The 17,103-nt window shown below is 39.7% G+C and overlaps 1 protein-coding gene across 2 annotated transcripts in view; it reads right to left on the reverse strand.

The window, feature by feature from the left end:
• TNFAIP8 (TNF alpha induced protein 8) overlaps positions 1-16,474 on the reverse strand; it is a 32,186-nt gene extending 15,712 nt beyond the window's left edge. The window contains exon 1 of one of the 2 annotated variants that reach the window (XM_057416676.1): positions 16,372-16,474. In XM_057416676.1, coding sequence (XP_057272659.1) covers position 16,372 — 1 coding nt within the window. In that variant the 5' untranslated portion in view covers positions 16,373-16,474. Of the gene's footprint in view, positions 1-4,617; positions 4,884-16,371 lie in introns of those variants that run through there. The other variant, XM_057416674.1, reaches the window with a different exon arrangement.
• Positions 16,475-17,103: the final 629 nt, after the last annotated feature.

Here is a 17,103-nt window from a genome sequence, read left to right on the forward strand (position 1 = left end):
TCTGATTTATAGAGCTGCATATATGGTATGTACAGCCACAGTGATCTTTTGATTCTTTTCATCAGCAGCAAGTTAACTGCGAAATAAAAAAGCCTCAAACTGACTGCTCTAGATTTCTGACACATCCGCTGAGGCCAGATGCTGCTTCCTGCTCCTGAACTGTTCAGACTACTCTCAACAAAATGCTTGTTTCTTGTTTCACTGGCTTTAATGTTTTATGGAGATTGTTGCTTTGAAAAGGGAGAGCAGACCAACGGCAGGTGAAACAAAGGAAGCCCACAGCCCATGTCTTGTAGTCTTTGGGGTAAGAGCAGAAGGTGCGTCTCTTACGTGGGGGTAAGTACTAATTGACTGTATGGGTAACTCTCCATGTGCATAGTTTGGATCTCTCTGTTCACTGTCACAAAAGCACAAAAGATCCTAACAAATGCTAGTTTCGGACACGATGGAGTTCCATCACCATTTTGGATAGAGTAAGTGGTCTGTAGGAGCATGACAGCAGACAATTTTCTATCTAATGAACGCGAGTCCACCCTGGAAAACCTTCACACAATCAGAGGTGACTGAAAAATGCCAAAGCAAATCCATGACTATTTATAGGAGGGAGTACTGACTTTTCAAATCTATGAGAGCTCTGTGATTTTATAACCTCTATGTCTCTGTTCTGAGCTCTAAAAGGAACAAAACAGGTGAGCTCATTCCTCAGTAATCTCATTTGGATTAACAAATGCTAATTGTTTCTAAAAAAACTCTCAGCGCTTGGTAGAAATGCAGAAATCTCTCTCATGAGATGTGTTACTTAAAACTATGCTAAAGGTGCAATGCAGGCTCTCACTGCTTCCGAGTTTGTAATACAATATCCATCGCTTCATAGGCTATTACATTCACTCTGGTATCTGCTACTATGTTACTTTTCCTTTTAGACATGAGATTTATCTCCTGTTGTTTTCTAAATATACAACATGAAACCTGTAGAAGGAAGCTGAAGTTCTCTAGAGCTTTACACAAATCTCTATTTCCTTCTACTGAAGGAATGCTATGTAAGGAATCCACTACCACCACAATAATTTTAACCTGTACTGGCACGTATTTAAAAAGGTATATTTATGACACATTTTTAACATGACAACATTTCCTTCAGATCTCAGGAACCAAGTAAATCAAATAACAGTCTGAAACAACTTGGTACCTTCCTTGGTATGTGACATGCCACCACGGTAATTTCAAAACCAAGCTGAAAATACACCATACAGTTAAATGCTACAACCATCTTCTTGACTTTACCATGCTCTTTGTTTCATCCAGGGCAAAAGTAACTACAGGAAAATGTTCCAGGGTTATTTATATCATGACAGTTGTTGGGATCTGTAAATGCAATACAGATTGATGTCATACACACACATGCACATATTTACCGCAGCACTGTGGTATACAGATGAATACAGAGATTGTTGTAATGTTACTAAGCAGCATGATGGGAGAAAAAAAAAAAAAGCAAAACTGTTTCATGTTACTATTCTAATACAGACCATGCAGAGATCAAAAGCAGAAGCTGAAAAGCGCAGATACACTGCTGAATAACCCCATATCCAGCAATTAGTACAAAATACAGTGAAGTAATGATTATCTTCTAACATCTTTTTACTCCCAGTTCCTGCTAAAAAAAAAAAAACAACCTAAAATTAGACTTTAGGTCAAAGACATCAACTTTATTAAATTAAAAAAAAATAAAATAAAATCTTCAGGAGTTGCCATTCAAAATTGACCCTGATTTTTGGTTTCACTGTAAAAATGGTTATGGTTTTGACCTTGTTACGCACATTTTAAAATAGTTATACATATTAACCCATAAAATCTACTCTTACAGACATCCCACTGTTTTCCAGATACTGAGACTAACTTGTATAAAGTGGCTGGAAGTGAAGTATTGCTCACTTCAGCAACAGACCACTGCCAGAACATACATGATGTTCTGTGTTACTATGCCCTCAACCTTCCTTTTATTCAGGCTGACCTTCCAATACATAGTCCAAGAGACACGCCTAGCAGCTGCAACCGTATTTCAGAGCTCCTTATACAACTCTTCATATCACCCAGTCAGTGATGCTTCCCTGGCTGCTTGAGCATCTTTCCTTTAAGGAAAACAGAAAAATTCTGCCTTCACTTACAAACAACAATAAAATAACTTTTTTTTTCCCCTGTAGCTTTCTCTTCACTTTTTAATATGCAGCAGATGAACCACTATGCTTTCATCACTAGCCTTGGCCTTGAAATGTACATAATCACAGAACCCAGTAAAACAAATATGTAGTCGAAGTGTACCCTCTACCTTTTCTGTAATCAGTCACAGACCTTTATTTACTAATTCCCTGACTAAATCTCAAATTGTGGGTAAATCAGTTTTTCTTTTCCTTTTTTTTTTTATTTTTTTTTAGAGTGACATTAGTCTTGCACCTAAAGGAAAAATCATCCACCCTCCCCTTTGGTAAACCACATCAAAGTTTACATATACCTAGTGTCAATAATCTGAGCCCAAATTCAGTTTGAATTTGTGAAGTGTTCATTTTCCTTATGCAAAAACCACACTTTCTTGATCAGAGACTGAATGCCTATTTTATGCCACATACAGTGGACCACTACTAATCCACAAGTATTTTCCTGTATTTTTCATTATTTTAATCAGTGATCTTTCATGTCATGTTCAATCAAACAAGGTAACACTACAGTTCTACGTATTTACCTGTCTTTATTCACCTACACACTGTTTTCTCATGCATTTTCTAAATATACTTCTGCTGATTGGAGTATATTACCAGTAATACATCTACAGACTGACTGAAAACCAGTCTCAATGACATCTGTATCTCACTTTCCCATAATGACTATTGTTCTTATTTTCCATTCTAACCTATTAAAATTTCAGGACAGCAAAACCCAAATTTTTCCCAGCTAAAGTAACTAACCAAAAAGCTACCCTTTTTTTTCCCGTCTCAGCCACCGGCTCCAAATGCCTTTTTTTTTTTTTTCTTCTATTTAATAGCATCATAGAATCACAGAGCGGTTTGATTTGGAAGAACCCTTGAGGATCATCCAGTCCCAACCCCACTGCCACAAGCAAGGACACCTTCCACTAGACCAGCACGAAGATCCTGGCATCTCGAATTGTTTCAAAAGAAATTAACAGAAAGATACTATCTTCAGAGAATTTTAAGAATCTAAGTCAGCTAAGAAGGTAAGAGGTTTCTTTAAACAAGAAAATCCACATTTCAAATACAGCCAATTTGGTAAAACTATCTGGAGCTTCCTGGATAAAACCAGAGGATCTTTCATGCTATGGCAAGCATCTTGATCTCTCCTGCTGTAAACCTGAGGGAGAACACTCACATTGCCACATTCTTATCACATACTCTCTTTTCAAACAGTTTCTATAGATATTTTTTCAGTTTTGTTTTTAAAAAAAATCTGTCCTACAGAATCTTCTTGGGAAACAGAAAGAAAAGCTGCCTTCTAGCTCATGTGTTCTTTTGATAAGAAACTAAAAAAAACAGGTATCACTGCTGCAATTTTTATCAAATCATAGGCTATCATGCTTCATTCCTAAGCAGGTTCTATCAGCACTATTAGCATTAAGTTTGATTCAGTCCAAGCAGACCTTTCTGCAAAACAAAATATTTTATGCAAGTAAGCAGAAAGAGATCCCTTATAACGTCATTCTTCAAACGGGGGAAGTTCTGCAGAACGTGAGGGGAAAACCATCTGAAACATTCCGAATTCTTTTCACCAAATACAGAGTGCTTTGGTTGCCTTACGTAGCTGTTGGGTTTTTTTTAGCTACTCTTCTGAGCCATACTGGACCTCTGTACATTCGAGTCTCCCTAAGGACTATTCGTAGCCATGAAACATCAATTCCGTTCTAAGGAACCCAATGTATAACCCCATCGCTGCCCTGTTCCCTCTTCAGTATAAATGCTCTTTTGTATATCGGCACTTTCAGGAAATTGCCCTCCTCCTCCCCCGCTTGCTCCCTACTGTCCTGCCCCTGCTCGCACCCCCTCCCAATCAACACTAGGGAATAACTGTATTTTTCTTGGATCGCCGCCAGCTCCTCCACACCTTCCACTGCAGCAGCAGTAAATGAAGACCTGTAGCTCTGGCACACTTCTCGCAGCTTTAGCACAGGCATGCACGGCACACTCATTCGGGCAGGGAAGTGCGTGCCATCAAGCCGATTCTCAAAATAATGGCCTTTCACTTCTCCTCCATGCAACTTCCTCTTTTGCTGAAAAATACAGTGCTTCCAAATTCAAGAAACCTTCCTCTTTCGCTACTCTCCTGCCGGTGTTTTGCAACACCGCTCCTTCCACTTACTGGTATTCCACGTGTGAGTAAATTACCACTGGCAAGGCAAATACATATCCCTGCGTGCCAACGCTTGGGTCATTTCATACCCAGAGAAATCCGGAGGACTTCAGCTGATTTCGCCAAGGCATTTTCCCCTCCCCTTTGGATACCTAAAAGCTAAAGCGAGAAGAAACTCTCCTCCATGCTCACAAAAGCAGCGCTGGCAATGCGAGCCTACTTGTTTTCCTCTCCTGTGAAAACAGTTAAAACCCCTACCTTCCTTGGGTTCATCAGCTTCCAAACTCATGGTGTCAGCGCAAGGCACTGCGGACCAGACTGCAGCTGACGTGCACACCGAGTAGCTGCTGCTGTCGAGAAGCAGCCGCAAGTTAACTTCCCAGAGAAAAAGTAACGAAACCTGGGGGCGGGTAAGAGCGAAGAGTGAGCGAGAGTGAGCGAGGGCTGGGATTTTAAGGGGAAAAGTCTACGAATTCAGCAAATCACAACTGAGCTACTTGAAAAGGATCCCGCCCTTTTCTCAGCTGCACACCAGCGGCTGTCTGGAAAACCAGCACCTTTACAGAAACCCTCATTTTACTCGCCAGCAGTCACCTTTTATGCATTTTATTCTCCCCAGTCCGTAGGAAGGGTGGAGTTTTACTTGTTGCAGCTTGCCAGCGTGGTATGAGAAAGTAAGCAGGGGAGACCGAAAAAGCCCTGAGTGCGGAGCAGTGTCTGATTGCGGTAGCCGACAATCAGATTGGAGCTCTCTTAACTTGCACGAAAATCTAATTTAAATCAATTATTTTTTAAGCCTAAATTGTGCATTTCAACACTGGTTACTATCTGGAATTAGTTCTGTAGGCTGCGTAATTATACTGAGTAATACAGGATGACTAAATGCATGCTTAAAGGATGAGAAGCAGCAGCTTTCTTTCAGGTAGTTTAAGCTAAGTAAATTTTTTTTTTTCTTTCACCCTTGCTCAGTGCATACTGCCGTCTTCTCTGAAAGGAGCAATTCACCTTTCCTTCTCGGAGAAGCTATCCTAGACCACCCTGCATCCTAGATTTTTTTAGGTAACTGTTAACACAGACTTGGTTTACAGCACAGCAAGAGAACACGGGTCTTTTGCAGCCGCCCAACAACTTGCCTTGCGTCTTTCATGCATGCCTTCAGAGCAAAATAAGGGGGATTACTTGGAAGCGTCTTCTCCGATTGGTACAGCTTTCAGTAAAATCACCCTCAAAAGGAACCACCTTTTCCTACTTGTTTAATAAATTTTTAGTACAGTGAACAGGACAAAACCTCGGTGGAAACGTGACTGCTCAGGCAAAAGGGAGAGGTGTGATTTCCCTAGAGAAGTCCTGATGGCGCTGCCAGATCTGACATTCAACCAAATTCGCACCTACCTCCCCCTCACAGGGTTACATGTGTGCACCTTAAGGGTTGTGAGGAGCTTTGTGGAAGAAACTCTATTAACAGCTATTAACAGTCAGCAAGCCTGTTACTGGAGTCAAGTAGAAATAACTGTATTTCAAGATTGTCATGGTTTAAACCCACAAAATGACAGAATGACTGCTACTGCTGAATCCAGGGCAAAGATGAAGTCAAAAAGAACCAAAGCTTGTCAGCAGCACAAAACTGGGGCACATATGAAAGAAAAAAAAAAATACAACAGCCCCCCCCCAAGCATTTTAGATTGTAGCATTCAGCTGTATTCACTAATGCTCACGGGAAGACTTAAGTTGGTAGAGAATGGTCTTATAAGTAAAAGGTACAGAGTCAGGAAAGATGGTATGAATTCTTCAGCCCTGGAAAAGTTAGCAACTTTTGTCCTATTTTGAATGATTTTATTCATGATAAGGACTGTCCTTTGCCACGTACTTCTTCCATGCCTAAGAAAGACAGATCTCATTTTAGTTAAAGGCTCTTGGTGACACTGGCAATTTTTTATTTTGCAATATGTGCAACTCCATGAGTCCCTTAAAAACATTCCTTGAGAAGCTAGATGCCTTCTACAGGCCTCATCATCTCCTGCAGTGTAGCAAAGCACAGCAGCTGCATCCTTCAAAGAACAGAGTATAAAAGCAAGTATTACCCTAATTACAACACTGGTATAGTTAAAGAAGCCACATTTTCAAGTTAAAAAAAAAAAAATTAAAAATTGCTGTTTTAGGGTAATTACTGTTTAGTAGATTGAAAACACTCAAAAAATCCCAGACAGAATAGAGGAACAGGAAGAAACATAATGTTAGTCAAGGTGAACTGCGATAGCCTTTGGGGTCCTTTAATCAAAGGGAGTGTTGGTAGAGAGATAAAATAGCCAGAATATATTTAAGGATATAAGAATAAATAAGCCACTATCAAGAGACCTGCAGAACAGATTTACACGATAGACGGATGCCTTTCATTTAGATGACACACAGACACTGAGAGATTAAAAGCCTTGTGGTTAAATGTCAGCAAATTCTGCAAATTAAGATTTCTCAGATCTCTCAGAAACTTCAGACTTCTCTGGACAGATAAGAAAAACTTGTTTTTTTATTGTTTCTCCCCTACAGACTCACTCAGTCTTGTTTCTTCTGCATACAGGGTCTCAATTCAGATTCTAGAAATGCCGGTTTATGTCTGATTGTTGTGCTTCGTGAAAACACGTGCATCAGCTGAAAAGACTCTAACCAGACCAAAGAGTGTTTAGGTAGGTAATTTTCTGATCTTAGGTTAAGCAGCAACTTTTAATGGTATTTGATCATGAGGATTATCACCTTCTTCAGAGTCTGCACCCAATGAACTCCAATAATTTTACTTCCAATCTAAAACTTAAACAGGGGAAGTTTAGATTGGATATAAGGACGAAGTTCTTTACTGTAAGGGTGGTGAAGCACTGGAATGGGTTGCCCAGGGAAGTTGTGAATGCTCCACCCCTGGTGGTGTTCAAGGCCAGGTTGGACAGAGCCCAGGGTGACATGGTTTAGTGTGAGGTGTCCCTGCACACGGCAGGGGGGTTGGAACTTGATGACCTTAAGGTCCTTTCCAACCCTAACTATTCTATGATTCTGTGATTCTACTTAGAAGGCCAGTAAAAGTAATGGAATAAGGCAGGTGAAAATTAAATGGAGTTCATGGACAACACCAGTGCCCAGTGATGTAAACAGCCTGAAAGTTTAAAAAAACCCTCGTCAATCAGAAATTGTGCATATGATATGGAATAGGAAAAACAAAAAAACAGTGACAAAACCTCTAAAAATAGAATCAGTAGATACAGCTAGATTTCATAGGGGAGATTCTCTTAGGGAAAAGAAAAGAGAAGTAACTTTCTAAAATGAAGGGCTTAAAACCCACCCTGCATAGGGTTTTACATACTAAGTTTCAGTGGCTAAAAGTCTAAAAGTCATAAAGCTGGGTAAGACAAGGGGTAGAGTGAAGCATAGCCCTTTAGAATCTGAAACAAAAAACTTCTGCCTTTACTTTATGAAAAATGTAGTTGGTTTTGGTTTGGGTTTTAGCACATAATTTATAAATTGTCCTAATTTCTAGTAAAAGTAAGGCAGGGTTACCACAGAAAGAACAGGCTGTAGTTAGGCCTTGGCTTAGTACAGCAATGCGCAGGACATTGTGAAAGGATGGGCAGCTGTGTCAGCACATCCCAGGCCCAGCTCAGAACCTTGCTCCTGTTTTGTGTCTCAGTGCATGCTCAGACAGTCCTGTTTACAGAAGCATTTTCTTATTAGATACACAGGTGACAAATCCTATTATATATAAGTATTTTAAATAAATAACTATAATAGTCAATAAAATGGTGCTAAAATTACTGCTAGCAAGATTCTGAAGCTCAATGCCAAAACATCAAAAAAGACTAATGTTTTGGTTTACAAAAAAGAGGAAGCAGGACTACTACATGAAAAGTACCAGGAAGAAACTTTCAAGAGGAGCTGTCATGGAATCAGGAATACATCTCCTACTGAATAAAACACCAAACCAAAACCTGCACAGCCTTAGAACAGTTCTAGAGAAGAAAGTGATAATGTGAGACTTCAGACATTACATATTAATGGAGTTTTTCAAAAAAGAAAAAAAATCTCCCCATGTTTGGTTAACATAATTAAAGTTGTCTGGTGATAAGTTCTTTTTTTCCAGGATGTCACATTCAATGGATTGCAAACATTTACACAATAAAAACAAGGTCCATGATAACTTCATGTATAATCTATGGATTATGTTAACTTTGCCTTTTAGCAATCATTCAGTAATATAAGGAAAGCTTATGCCATCTCTCTTCTGTAGCCCAATCAAGTTCTCCCCATTTCTGAAGCAAGGGGTTGGAGTTGACAAATATTCAATTTATGACACTCTTCAGTGGGTGTGGATTACAGGCACACAATGCAAGTTTTCATCCAGGACAAGGAGAACATCGGATACATAGTTATGAAACACTACTCACACATATTATTTCTTTGCATGTATCGTTTGCAAAACATACTGAGATATGATGTGATATACCCATCACTGTAAATGCATTTCACCAATTCACAAATATTTGAGTTTTCATCAAACTAATGTTCTGAAAGGGAACAAGAGGTAAGCTGGTTATATTTTAATCCAAAATTTCCCAAGCAGAAATAAATGCAGTATGTCTATGACATCCCCAAATATGCTGCCCTGTCAGAAGGGCAATGAGACATTTATATAGTACCTCTGAAAAAAGATACAAAATAATAGTTCATGGAAGAAAGAGGACAAATGGTTAAATTCAAATGCCTGGAAGCCACCTTGAAATAAAATTAGGAAACTAACTGCAGCTACCTCTTCTGCAAGTAATGCCATGTTAACTTGTAGGTTTTACCAGAAATACCTTTTTACAAAAGTTACTGTTTGAGTATGCAAAGACAGCATACAAGCCTGCCCCCAACTTGTTCCACTGGTCGTTTTCTGTACCTATTCCAGTACCACTACAACCTTTTATTTTTCTTTTAGGCTGATGGATCATAACTGTACTGAGTTTCAAGGTGCACAAGCTTGTAAAGCAGGAGACAATTTTGTTTTCTAGCCCTTCCCTATTAGTTTAGACAGGTGGATGAGCTCTTTGTTATCTCTACAGAGCACTGAGACCTTGCTGCACAAGGCAAGGAGCTGCTGCCAGCTCCAGCACTGCTTATGTCCCAGGATGCAGAAATCCACCAGCCAGGCATCCTCCCAGGTGCCAAACAGCACAGCCCTGGCGTGCTGAAAGTGCCTTCTGCTGCTGCCACATACAGACAGCACATGCACAGGGACACACGTGTATGCAGTGGTGCACAGGGAGAAGCATGGTGTGAAGGAGGGGTACAGAGTCACGGAAAACAGTAAAATACCTGTTTTCTTGCATTATGTTTTAAGTTGTTCTGCTTTCAGTTATGCACTTCAACAGTGACACATAGACATTCAAATTAGCAAACCAAGAAGCTGTTTTAAAGTTATTTCCTAACCCAGAGGTAAAGCAACACCATCTGTAGTTGTGTTACTTCAGTTATTGCACAAGAGAGTGCAACAGGCACTGTCTGTGCAGAGAGTGTAGCAAAAACAAACTTGAGCTCTTACGCAACTTTGTTAATTTGGTGCTTAATATTATTTTACAGTAAAGGAGAACTTTTGATTAGCTCTGTGATTTTAATAGTACTGTTTATGCAGTTATGTAACTAAAAGGATTAGGTATAACAAGCCCAGCTGTTGTTGCTGCAGCCAGACTTCACTTCTGATTACTATTTAATATTTTCTACCATAAAGCACACAAAGGTCAAGATAACCTAGACAGTGCTTAGGTTTTGATTGATGTCAGAAATATTGTTTTCAGCATACAGCATTCAGGGTTTTCACGTAACAGCGTAACTCTAACATCTCAGTTACAGATGTCATCTACAAAAGTTTTATTTATGCAAATGCAGGCACTGTTTTCTGCTTAGGAAAATTCAGTCCACTGAAAGCCAGACAGCCAAAATAAACCACAACATTAGCAGGTTGATCTATGAGATGGACCTGAAAAGTACAGGTTTTGGCCTGATTGTCACCACTTGGTATTCCTTATCCTAAAGTCATGTTTTCCCCTTTGCAAAACAAGCTTCAGGCTAATCAGACAATAATGCTTGAGGCACTTGTTGAAGCACTTGTTGTGCTTCTACCTATTGGCAGACCCACAAAAGATACTCTGGTGTATGTTTCTACCTTGTGATTAAAGAATTATAGAAAGTCCAGCCCAATGGACTGGGCGACCCTCAACAGCTGCTGCACCATGCTTGGCATCCAGCACTTCATCTTGTTCTCCCCCCTCCCTTGTGCTGTCCTTCTCGTCTGTTTCTGTACCTTCCTGTTTAGCATCCATTCTCCACCCTGCCAGTGGTTTATTCAGGCCTGCCCATTTGTTTAATTTCCAAATGGCAAGAGCAATATATGGGAAATTTAATATTGTAGGAACCCCACACCACACTGCCGGTGCAGCCTTCAAAGTAAGCAAAACCTAGGCTTCACCATAGAGTAAGCTGTGCAGAAGTATGTATAAAGACTTCGTTTCAGGTAATGAACTGGCAGAATAAGAAGCAATATGGGGTGACAAACAGATTCACTGTGACCCAACCAAGCCAGGGATAAGAACAAGCAGCATGTAAGGCACAGATCCTCTTTTCGGCCTCAAGATAAGCATTCTTCATCACAGAACAGCACAATGCTGGGAATGGGATGGCTCTCAGCTCAGAATGGGTGTCACTGGCTTACCTTTTTTCTTTCAGAACAGCTCTGCAAATTCACACACAGAGCAATGCCATGACTTCTGAGATGTGAACCGTGATACAACTCTGTTGCCTTGACTGTAGGTATCATGTTGCGCAAATCCCCTAATAATAACAATGGTTTTATCATACCATGCACTTAGAGGCACTTACTTATGTAGCAGCTACAAGTTACTGAAGACAAGGTTTCAGTGCAGGTGCAAATATAAAACAATTTCTTACAAGCAAACGTGACAAATAAAATTCAAGGATGTGGCTGCTATCCACAGATACATGATAATCAGTGACGGTTGCTGAATGTTCAGGAATTCATCAAGGACACGATGGAAATTAAAGACAGTCAAGGTTATCTTGTGCTATCTTGCACCAAGGACAGCAACAGATACTGATACAGGCTTATTGCACTGTTTCTCCAGATACCAAAAATTTCACTTTTTTTTTTTTTAAAGGAGAACACACAGATTGCTGCTGCCAACACAGCTGTGCCAAGCAAAAGGCAGCGCTGAAGAGAATGAGACAGTGACAGAGACCTGCATGAACAGACTTAGGAAGGTGCAACCCTCCTGTTTGGGAAAGAGTGAAGCAGATCTGAGCTAGTTTTGTCACACAGAAAAGTAAATTTCCCAGTGGTAGTTTATGATAAAATTATTACAAAATGGTTGTGTTATTGTATGACATTGCAGCCTTTGCAAAAATGAAAGAAAAGTCTAAGAAAAAATCTGACAGCCAGATCGCCAAATATATACAGATGAAAAAAACCCTGCATCAGGAACAGAAATCACACAAAAGCATCACACAAATGAGGGGGCAGTTAATACACTACACAGAGACTGACAGCATCACCACAGGCCATGGGAAGAGATACCCCAGATCCACTCTCAGCGAGACATAAGAAAAGAGGTATTGCCAGATACTTATGCCTCAAAACACAGTGCTGGAGCAATTTCAATTTAAAAGGGGTATTTTAATTAAAACCAGAAAATCTAATATCACAGTGCCAAAAAGAGCTTGAAAACAAACGGCATGAACTAGTGTTAAATACAGTATGTTTTAAACAGTGCTGCTGGAGATATATGGCTAATAAGGTGGGGGGTGGGGTGGGGCGTGTTTGGTTGGTTGGTTGTTTAAAAAGGTATGTCAGTGATGCTGACATAACACAAAATTGAATATTGCCTTCAAAAAGGAATATTTTTATTCATATAAAAGCTGTGTACATAGGCGAAAACACATGTGTCTTAGTTTGCAAGGGCTGTGTTCCAGTCCCAAGCAAACAATCCAAGTGTTTGGATATAACACATAACAAACTGCTCTTTTTCTTTAAGACTCCAAAGCCATTAATCATGCAAACAGCCAAAACACCACTTGCATATCAAATGCAAACCTTATCCAGATAAAATTTCAAATCAAACAAAGCTAGAAAATACCAAGCTATGAGAACAATCTCATTTTGGTTCAAACTTAATTAGAAGAGATTAAAAGAGGAATTTAAATGGCTATTAAACCTAAGCTGAGTTTGCTCTTTAAAAATTCAGTTTAGGTAGAGTTTACATTCACAAGCCAGATGTACCTAATTATGTGGTGTACATTCAAAGAACCATATTGATTTCTGCATGTTCCAAATCGGTTTTAAATCAGTTTATTATTTGCCTAAAGCTCTGACTTAAGCCACATTAAGAATCTGGAAAAGTACTTGCAAGAACTGGATTTCTTTTGGGGAAAATACCGACTAACACTGTGCTGAACACGTGCTGAAAAGTTGGTTCCCAATACCAAAACACATTTAAAAACTCACTGTTTTATGTCTTAGATGAAAGATTTTTAGTACTTGCTTTCCCTGACCTACAGTAACATTTTAATAATCAAAGCACACTTCAGAGATCATCACTTGAGGCTGGTGGAAGTGACAGCAGCATCATCTCGTTTTCCACCTGCAATGCTAGCACAGGCATGTGGAGTCAGCTTAAGGAAGATCCCAGTTATAGCTAATATTTATTTTTTGGCTAGGACAATTTTAACCTAAAATACCTCTGATTCTTTTTTTTTTAATTCTTATTTTATAATAAATATCTATTAAATTAATTGCAGCCAAAAGAATTTCCCTGAGAAAATAAGGGCTTGGATGATGTAGTTATGACAACTCAAATCTGTACCTTGCTCATTCTCCCCTGTATTAAGCAGGCTTATGCTAGTGAGCAATGCAGGGAAAATCCAGGTGTAAGCTCTTCAGCATTACATTAAAAACTCATTGTTGGGGTTTTCTTGATTGCTATGAGTTCCAATTAAAAATACAAACAAACAAACTGAGAATTTTTGCTGGAGCCCAAATGAGTTTATTTAGTAGAGACATGTCTAACCTTTCAGGTATTTTATCTACGGCAAATTCTCAGCTCTTAGAATGCTTTAGCAACAATAAGAGCTGAGCCTGTACTCTGGGGTAAGGCCAAACTGAATACCACTTGAGAGGGTTCATGGTTGTTGCGAGACTTTCATAAAACTATTTCAAGAATTCATTTTCAACAAAAAAAAAAAGGGGAGAGAGAGAAGGAGAGGTGAAGATGTGATAACAAGAGCTGAACAAGACTTCTCACTCTTTTAGCTCAGCATCTCGTTTGCTGAAAGCTGAATCATGGTACATACTTCAGATGATTTATTGTCGAGGCTCTGGTCTGCTGGGGCTACTGCAGTTCTCCTAAAGGCTAACAACTCTGGAGTGTTCCAAAATCTGAGGCTCTCTAGGGACAACAGCTAGCATCATCTTTGCCCACATTAGAAAACAAAGGGAGCAAGACAAAAAATAAAGGCTGCCAGTGACTCTGCCACCGTTGGCACAGAAGGGATGGGGCACTTTAATCAGAAATCCCACAGAACAAATTTCTGAGCGTTGCAGAGGCAAAGCCTCAAAGGAGATCCCACCCGCCGCACCTCCCACGTCCGTCTCAGCAACGACATCTATCGACAACTGATGCAAATCACGGCGCATTCGTTGCTGGTTTTGGCCAATGCCACGAGGTGGCAACAGCACCCTGAGCTAAAAAGAGGATGTTTTGCGCAGGACCAGGAGGGAAGGACAAAGAAAAATCTCGCGGCTACATATGGCCTCGTGTTAGCATTTCATGCTGCAACTCGCACAAAAAGGTTGAACTTGTGCTGTAATGGAGAATCTGGAGAACAAGACGCTTCTGAGGCAGTGGCCATCGCCTGAAATCGGCTGTCAACAGGCACCAGCAGAAAACGTTTATCATTTTTCCCAACCCAAACCCAAGATGTGCTTGAAAAAAGGCTTAAATCTGCCTAGAAGATGCTTACTTTTTTAAAGACAAATTAAATTTGCCTAACTGGAGTCCAGGAAAGCCTGTGGTAAGGGGCTAAACTGAAAAGAATTATTTCAAGTTGAAAAGATGCAGATCAGTGAAAAAATAAAAATACAAAAAAGGTAAAGAAGCTACTACAACAGTCTGGAATAAAAAAAAAGGAGTCCAGCTTCAGGCTAGACATGAGGGAAAAGTTTTTTACAAGGTGGGTCATAAAATACTGGAAGATGCTCCACCCCTGGAGACATTCAAGGCCAGGCTGGATGTGGTTTTGGGCAACCTGATCTCATTGAAGATGTCCCTGCTCACTGCAGGAGGGTTGGAACTAATGACCTTTGAAGGTCCTTTCCAAACTCTTCTATGATTCTGTATTAAGACAGCAGTATAATGGATGGTATAGTGGTAACAACTTGGCTCCATGAATTAAAGCCATACTAAAATTTTCAGTATCACTTCAAGGTATGGATACCACTGTGCTGCTCATGATGCTTGGTCCCTGCCCCCAGTTTCTGCCTGCAATGACTTGGTTCAGCCCTGATGTGCCCGTATGTTTTTCCCTTCCCTATCCTTCCACTGCCTTGCCAGAAACGGGATAATGCAACCTTCCCTTTCCTTCCCCCACAGAGAGGAGATTTTGAAATACCTATAATGCACTTTCCCAGCTCTCAAGTCAGTGGCAGCCTTTCTGCTCACCAGACATGCAGGATTGTTTTGTGTGTGGAGACAGTGGAAAATCAGGGGATAGCAGATAATTCAGGAGAATAGTGGGTGAAAGAGGGATGTGGATGTAAGTCCCCCTAATTTCAGAAATTCAAACAGAGTAAGGGGGACTCTTGATGCTGTAATCATCTCTGTGAAGAGGAGGTCATGCAGAAGCAGGTCCAAGGTCCCCAGCAAGGTACAGACAGGGTGAAAGAGCAGTGAGGAGGTCAGTGTGGGAAGGAAGAGATGAACCCCAGCCCTCAACTAATCATTGGGAATTCTGACAGCTTCTTACTTGGTGTGTAGCAGTGATACAAGGTCTGATGCCAAGAAGCACAAATACCACTGCCACACAGAATTGAAATAACCAAGGAATCCCACAGATAAAGACTGCACATAGAATCTGCACTAAGCCTGCAAAATATTCCCAAGCCTGCAAAAAGTACCCCGTTTTCTCTGTGTCAGTGCCGAGAAAAGACAAAGTCTCAGTAATTCCGTGAGAATTCAAAAATTCAAAAGATTTTTTTCTGTTGAAAATTAAAAGCAACTCTAATGTTGGAGAAAGGATAGTTTACCTAAGATTAGACAATAGTAGACATTTCTATGTACACTAAAACAACAATTACCTGGGAACTAACCTTTCCATAATATTTTTTCCCAAGTATTAGTCACTGACATTTTTCTGAATGCCAGTTAAAACCTTAGCTGACATTAAAAGAAAATGCAGTTAATATGTAGTAACAGAGATGCAATAAGACTAATAAGGATATTTTAGCTTAATCAGTGTTGGGTAGATACACCTGCCTGTCAGGTTTTCAAAAGTCTAAGACAATAAAGCAAATACTGAATCTACATTTCTACTTCCTGGTTGCCTTAAAACATTTCATCCTAAATGTATATAGAAATGTGTTCACATTCCTCCTGAAAAAAAGATGAACAGGAATTGCCACCACTGAAAACATTCTCATTAATAAATGCTACCTCAGCAGCTAAGATTTCCCCCAAGATTCTTGATCCATATTTTAAGCCAACGTAAATTTATCAAGTTTTTCATCTCTAAGTGAAATTGAATAAATGAATGTCCATTCTTTCTCAAATAGCAAATATAACATGTTTCTCTTAACTATGAAACTAAAAGAATGGTACTAAAGTACACATTAACTGAAAGCAGTAAAATGTCGTCTACTCAGAAGAAAGCTCATATGTATGCTTGGCTATAAAGCTTCTCCATCAAAGTTTTATTTCCAAACAGGCTTACTTGATCTCAGTGCAGTTGACTGTGGGTAGAAAACAGTAGCAAGTCTGGTTGATGAACGGAAAAGTAGAGGTGAAATGTAGCATTATGAGGTCAGACTACAAATATATTTGACTCAAAGATAATGCAGTGCCTTCCCAAAACAGATCGTTTCAGCATTTACATAACACAACTTATTTTTAACATCAGGAAAAAGCCAGCAGAAGCTTACCTCACAGTAAACAGTGAACATGTTTGGGCAACATAATACTAAAGCCATCATGTTTCCCCATTTCCTGAGAGTTTGGTTTCACAATCCTCTGTGGTTTCTACTCCACAGTTTGTACTGTAAGTGCATACTGACCTTCAAGCTTGTGACCAATTCAAGATAGCTCTTCAGCAGTGCACAAGTAATCTAATTTCTTTAAAAAATTCCTACGGAATTCAAACACAGCACACACTATGTGGACATACCTGGAAATCTAGAAAGGTATCAGTTTATCAAAGCAAATCAGGGGTAAAGAAAACTTCACTGCAAAAAGGACAGGTGTGACAAAAAAGCACAGGGATAGCCATCTCATCAGTAGTAACTACTGTAGTTACTGACTAGTTTGTCGTACTGGGTTTCTGGCATTTATTCCAGTACTAACCAGAAATAGGTGAACTAAAAATACTTACTAGTGTGTGATTAGGGAAATAATGAAAAGAAATAAAGAACCACTGCACTAAAATACACAAGTATCACCAATACAGAAA

This window comes from Pezoporus wallicus, unplaced genomic scaffold (genome assembly GCF_028554395.1).
Source record: "Pezoporus wallicus isolate ANWC-B61680 ecotype Strahan unplaced genomic scaffold, APGP_CSIRO_Pwel_v1 contig_3019, whole genome shotgun sequence".
NCBI lineage: Eukaryota > Metazoa > Chordata > Aves > Psittaciformes > Psittacidae > Pezoporus > Pezoporus wallicus.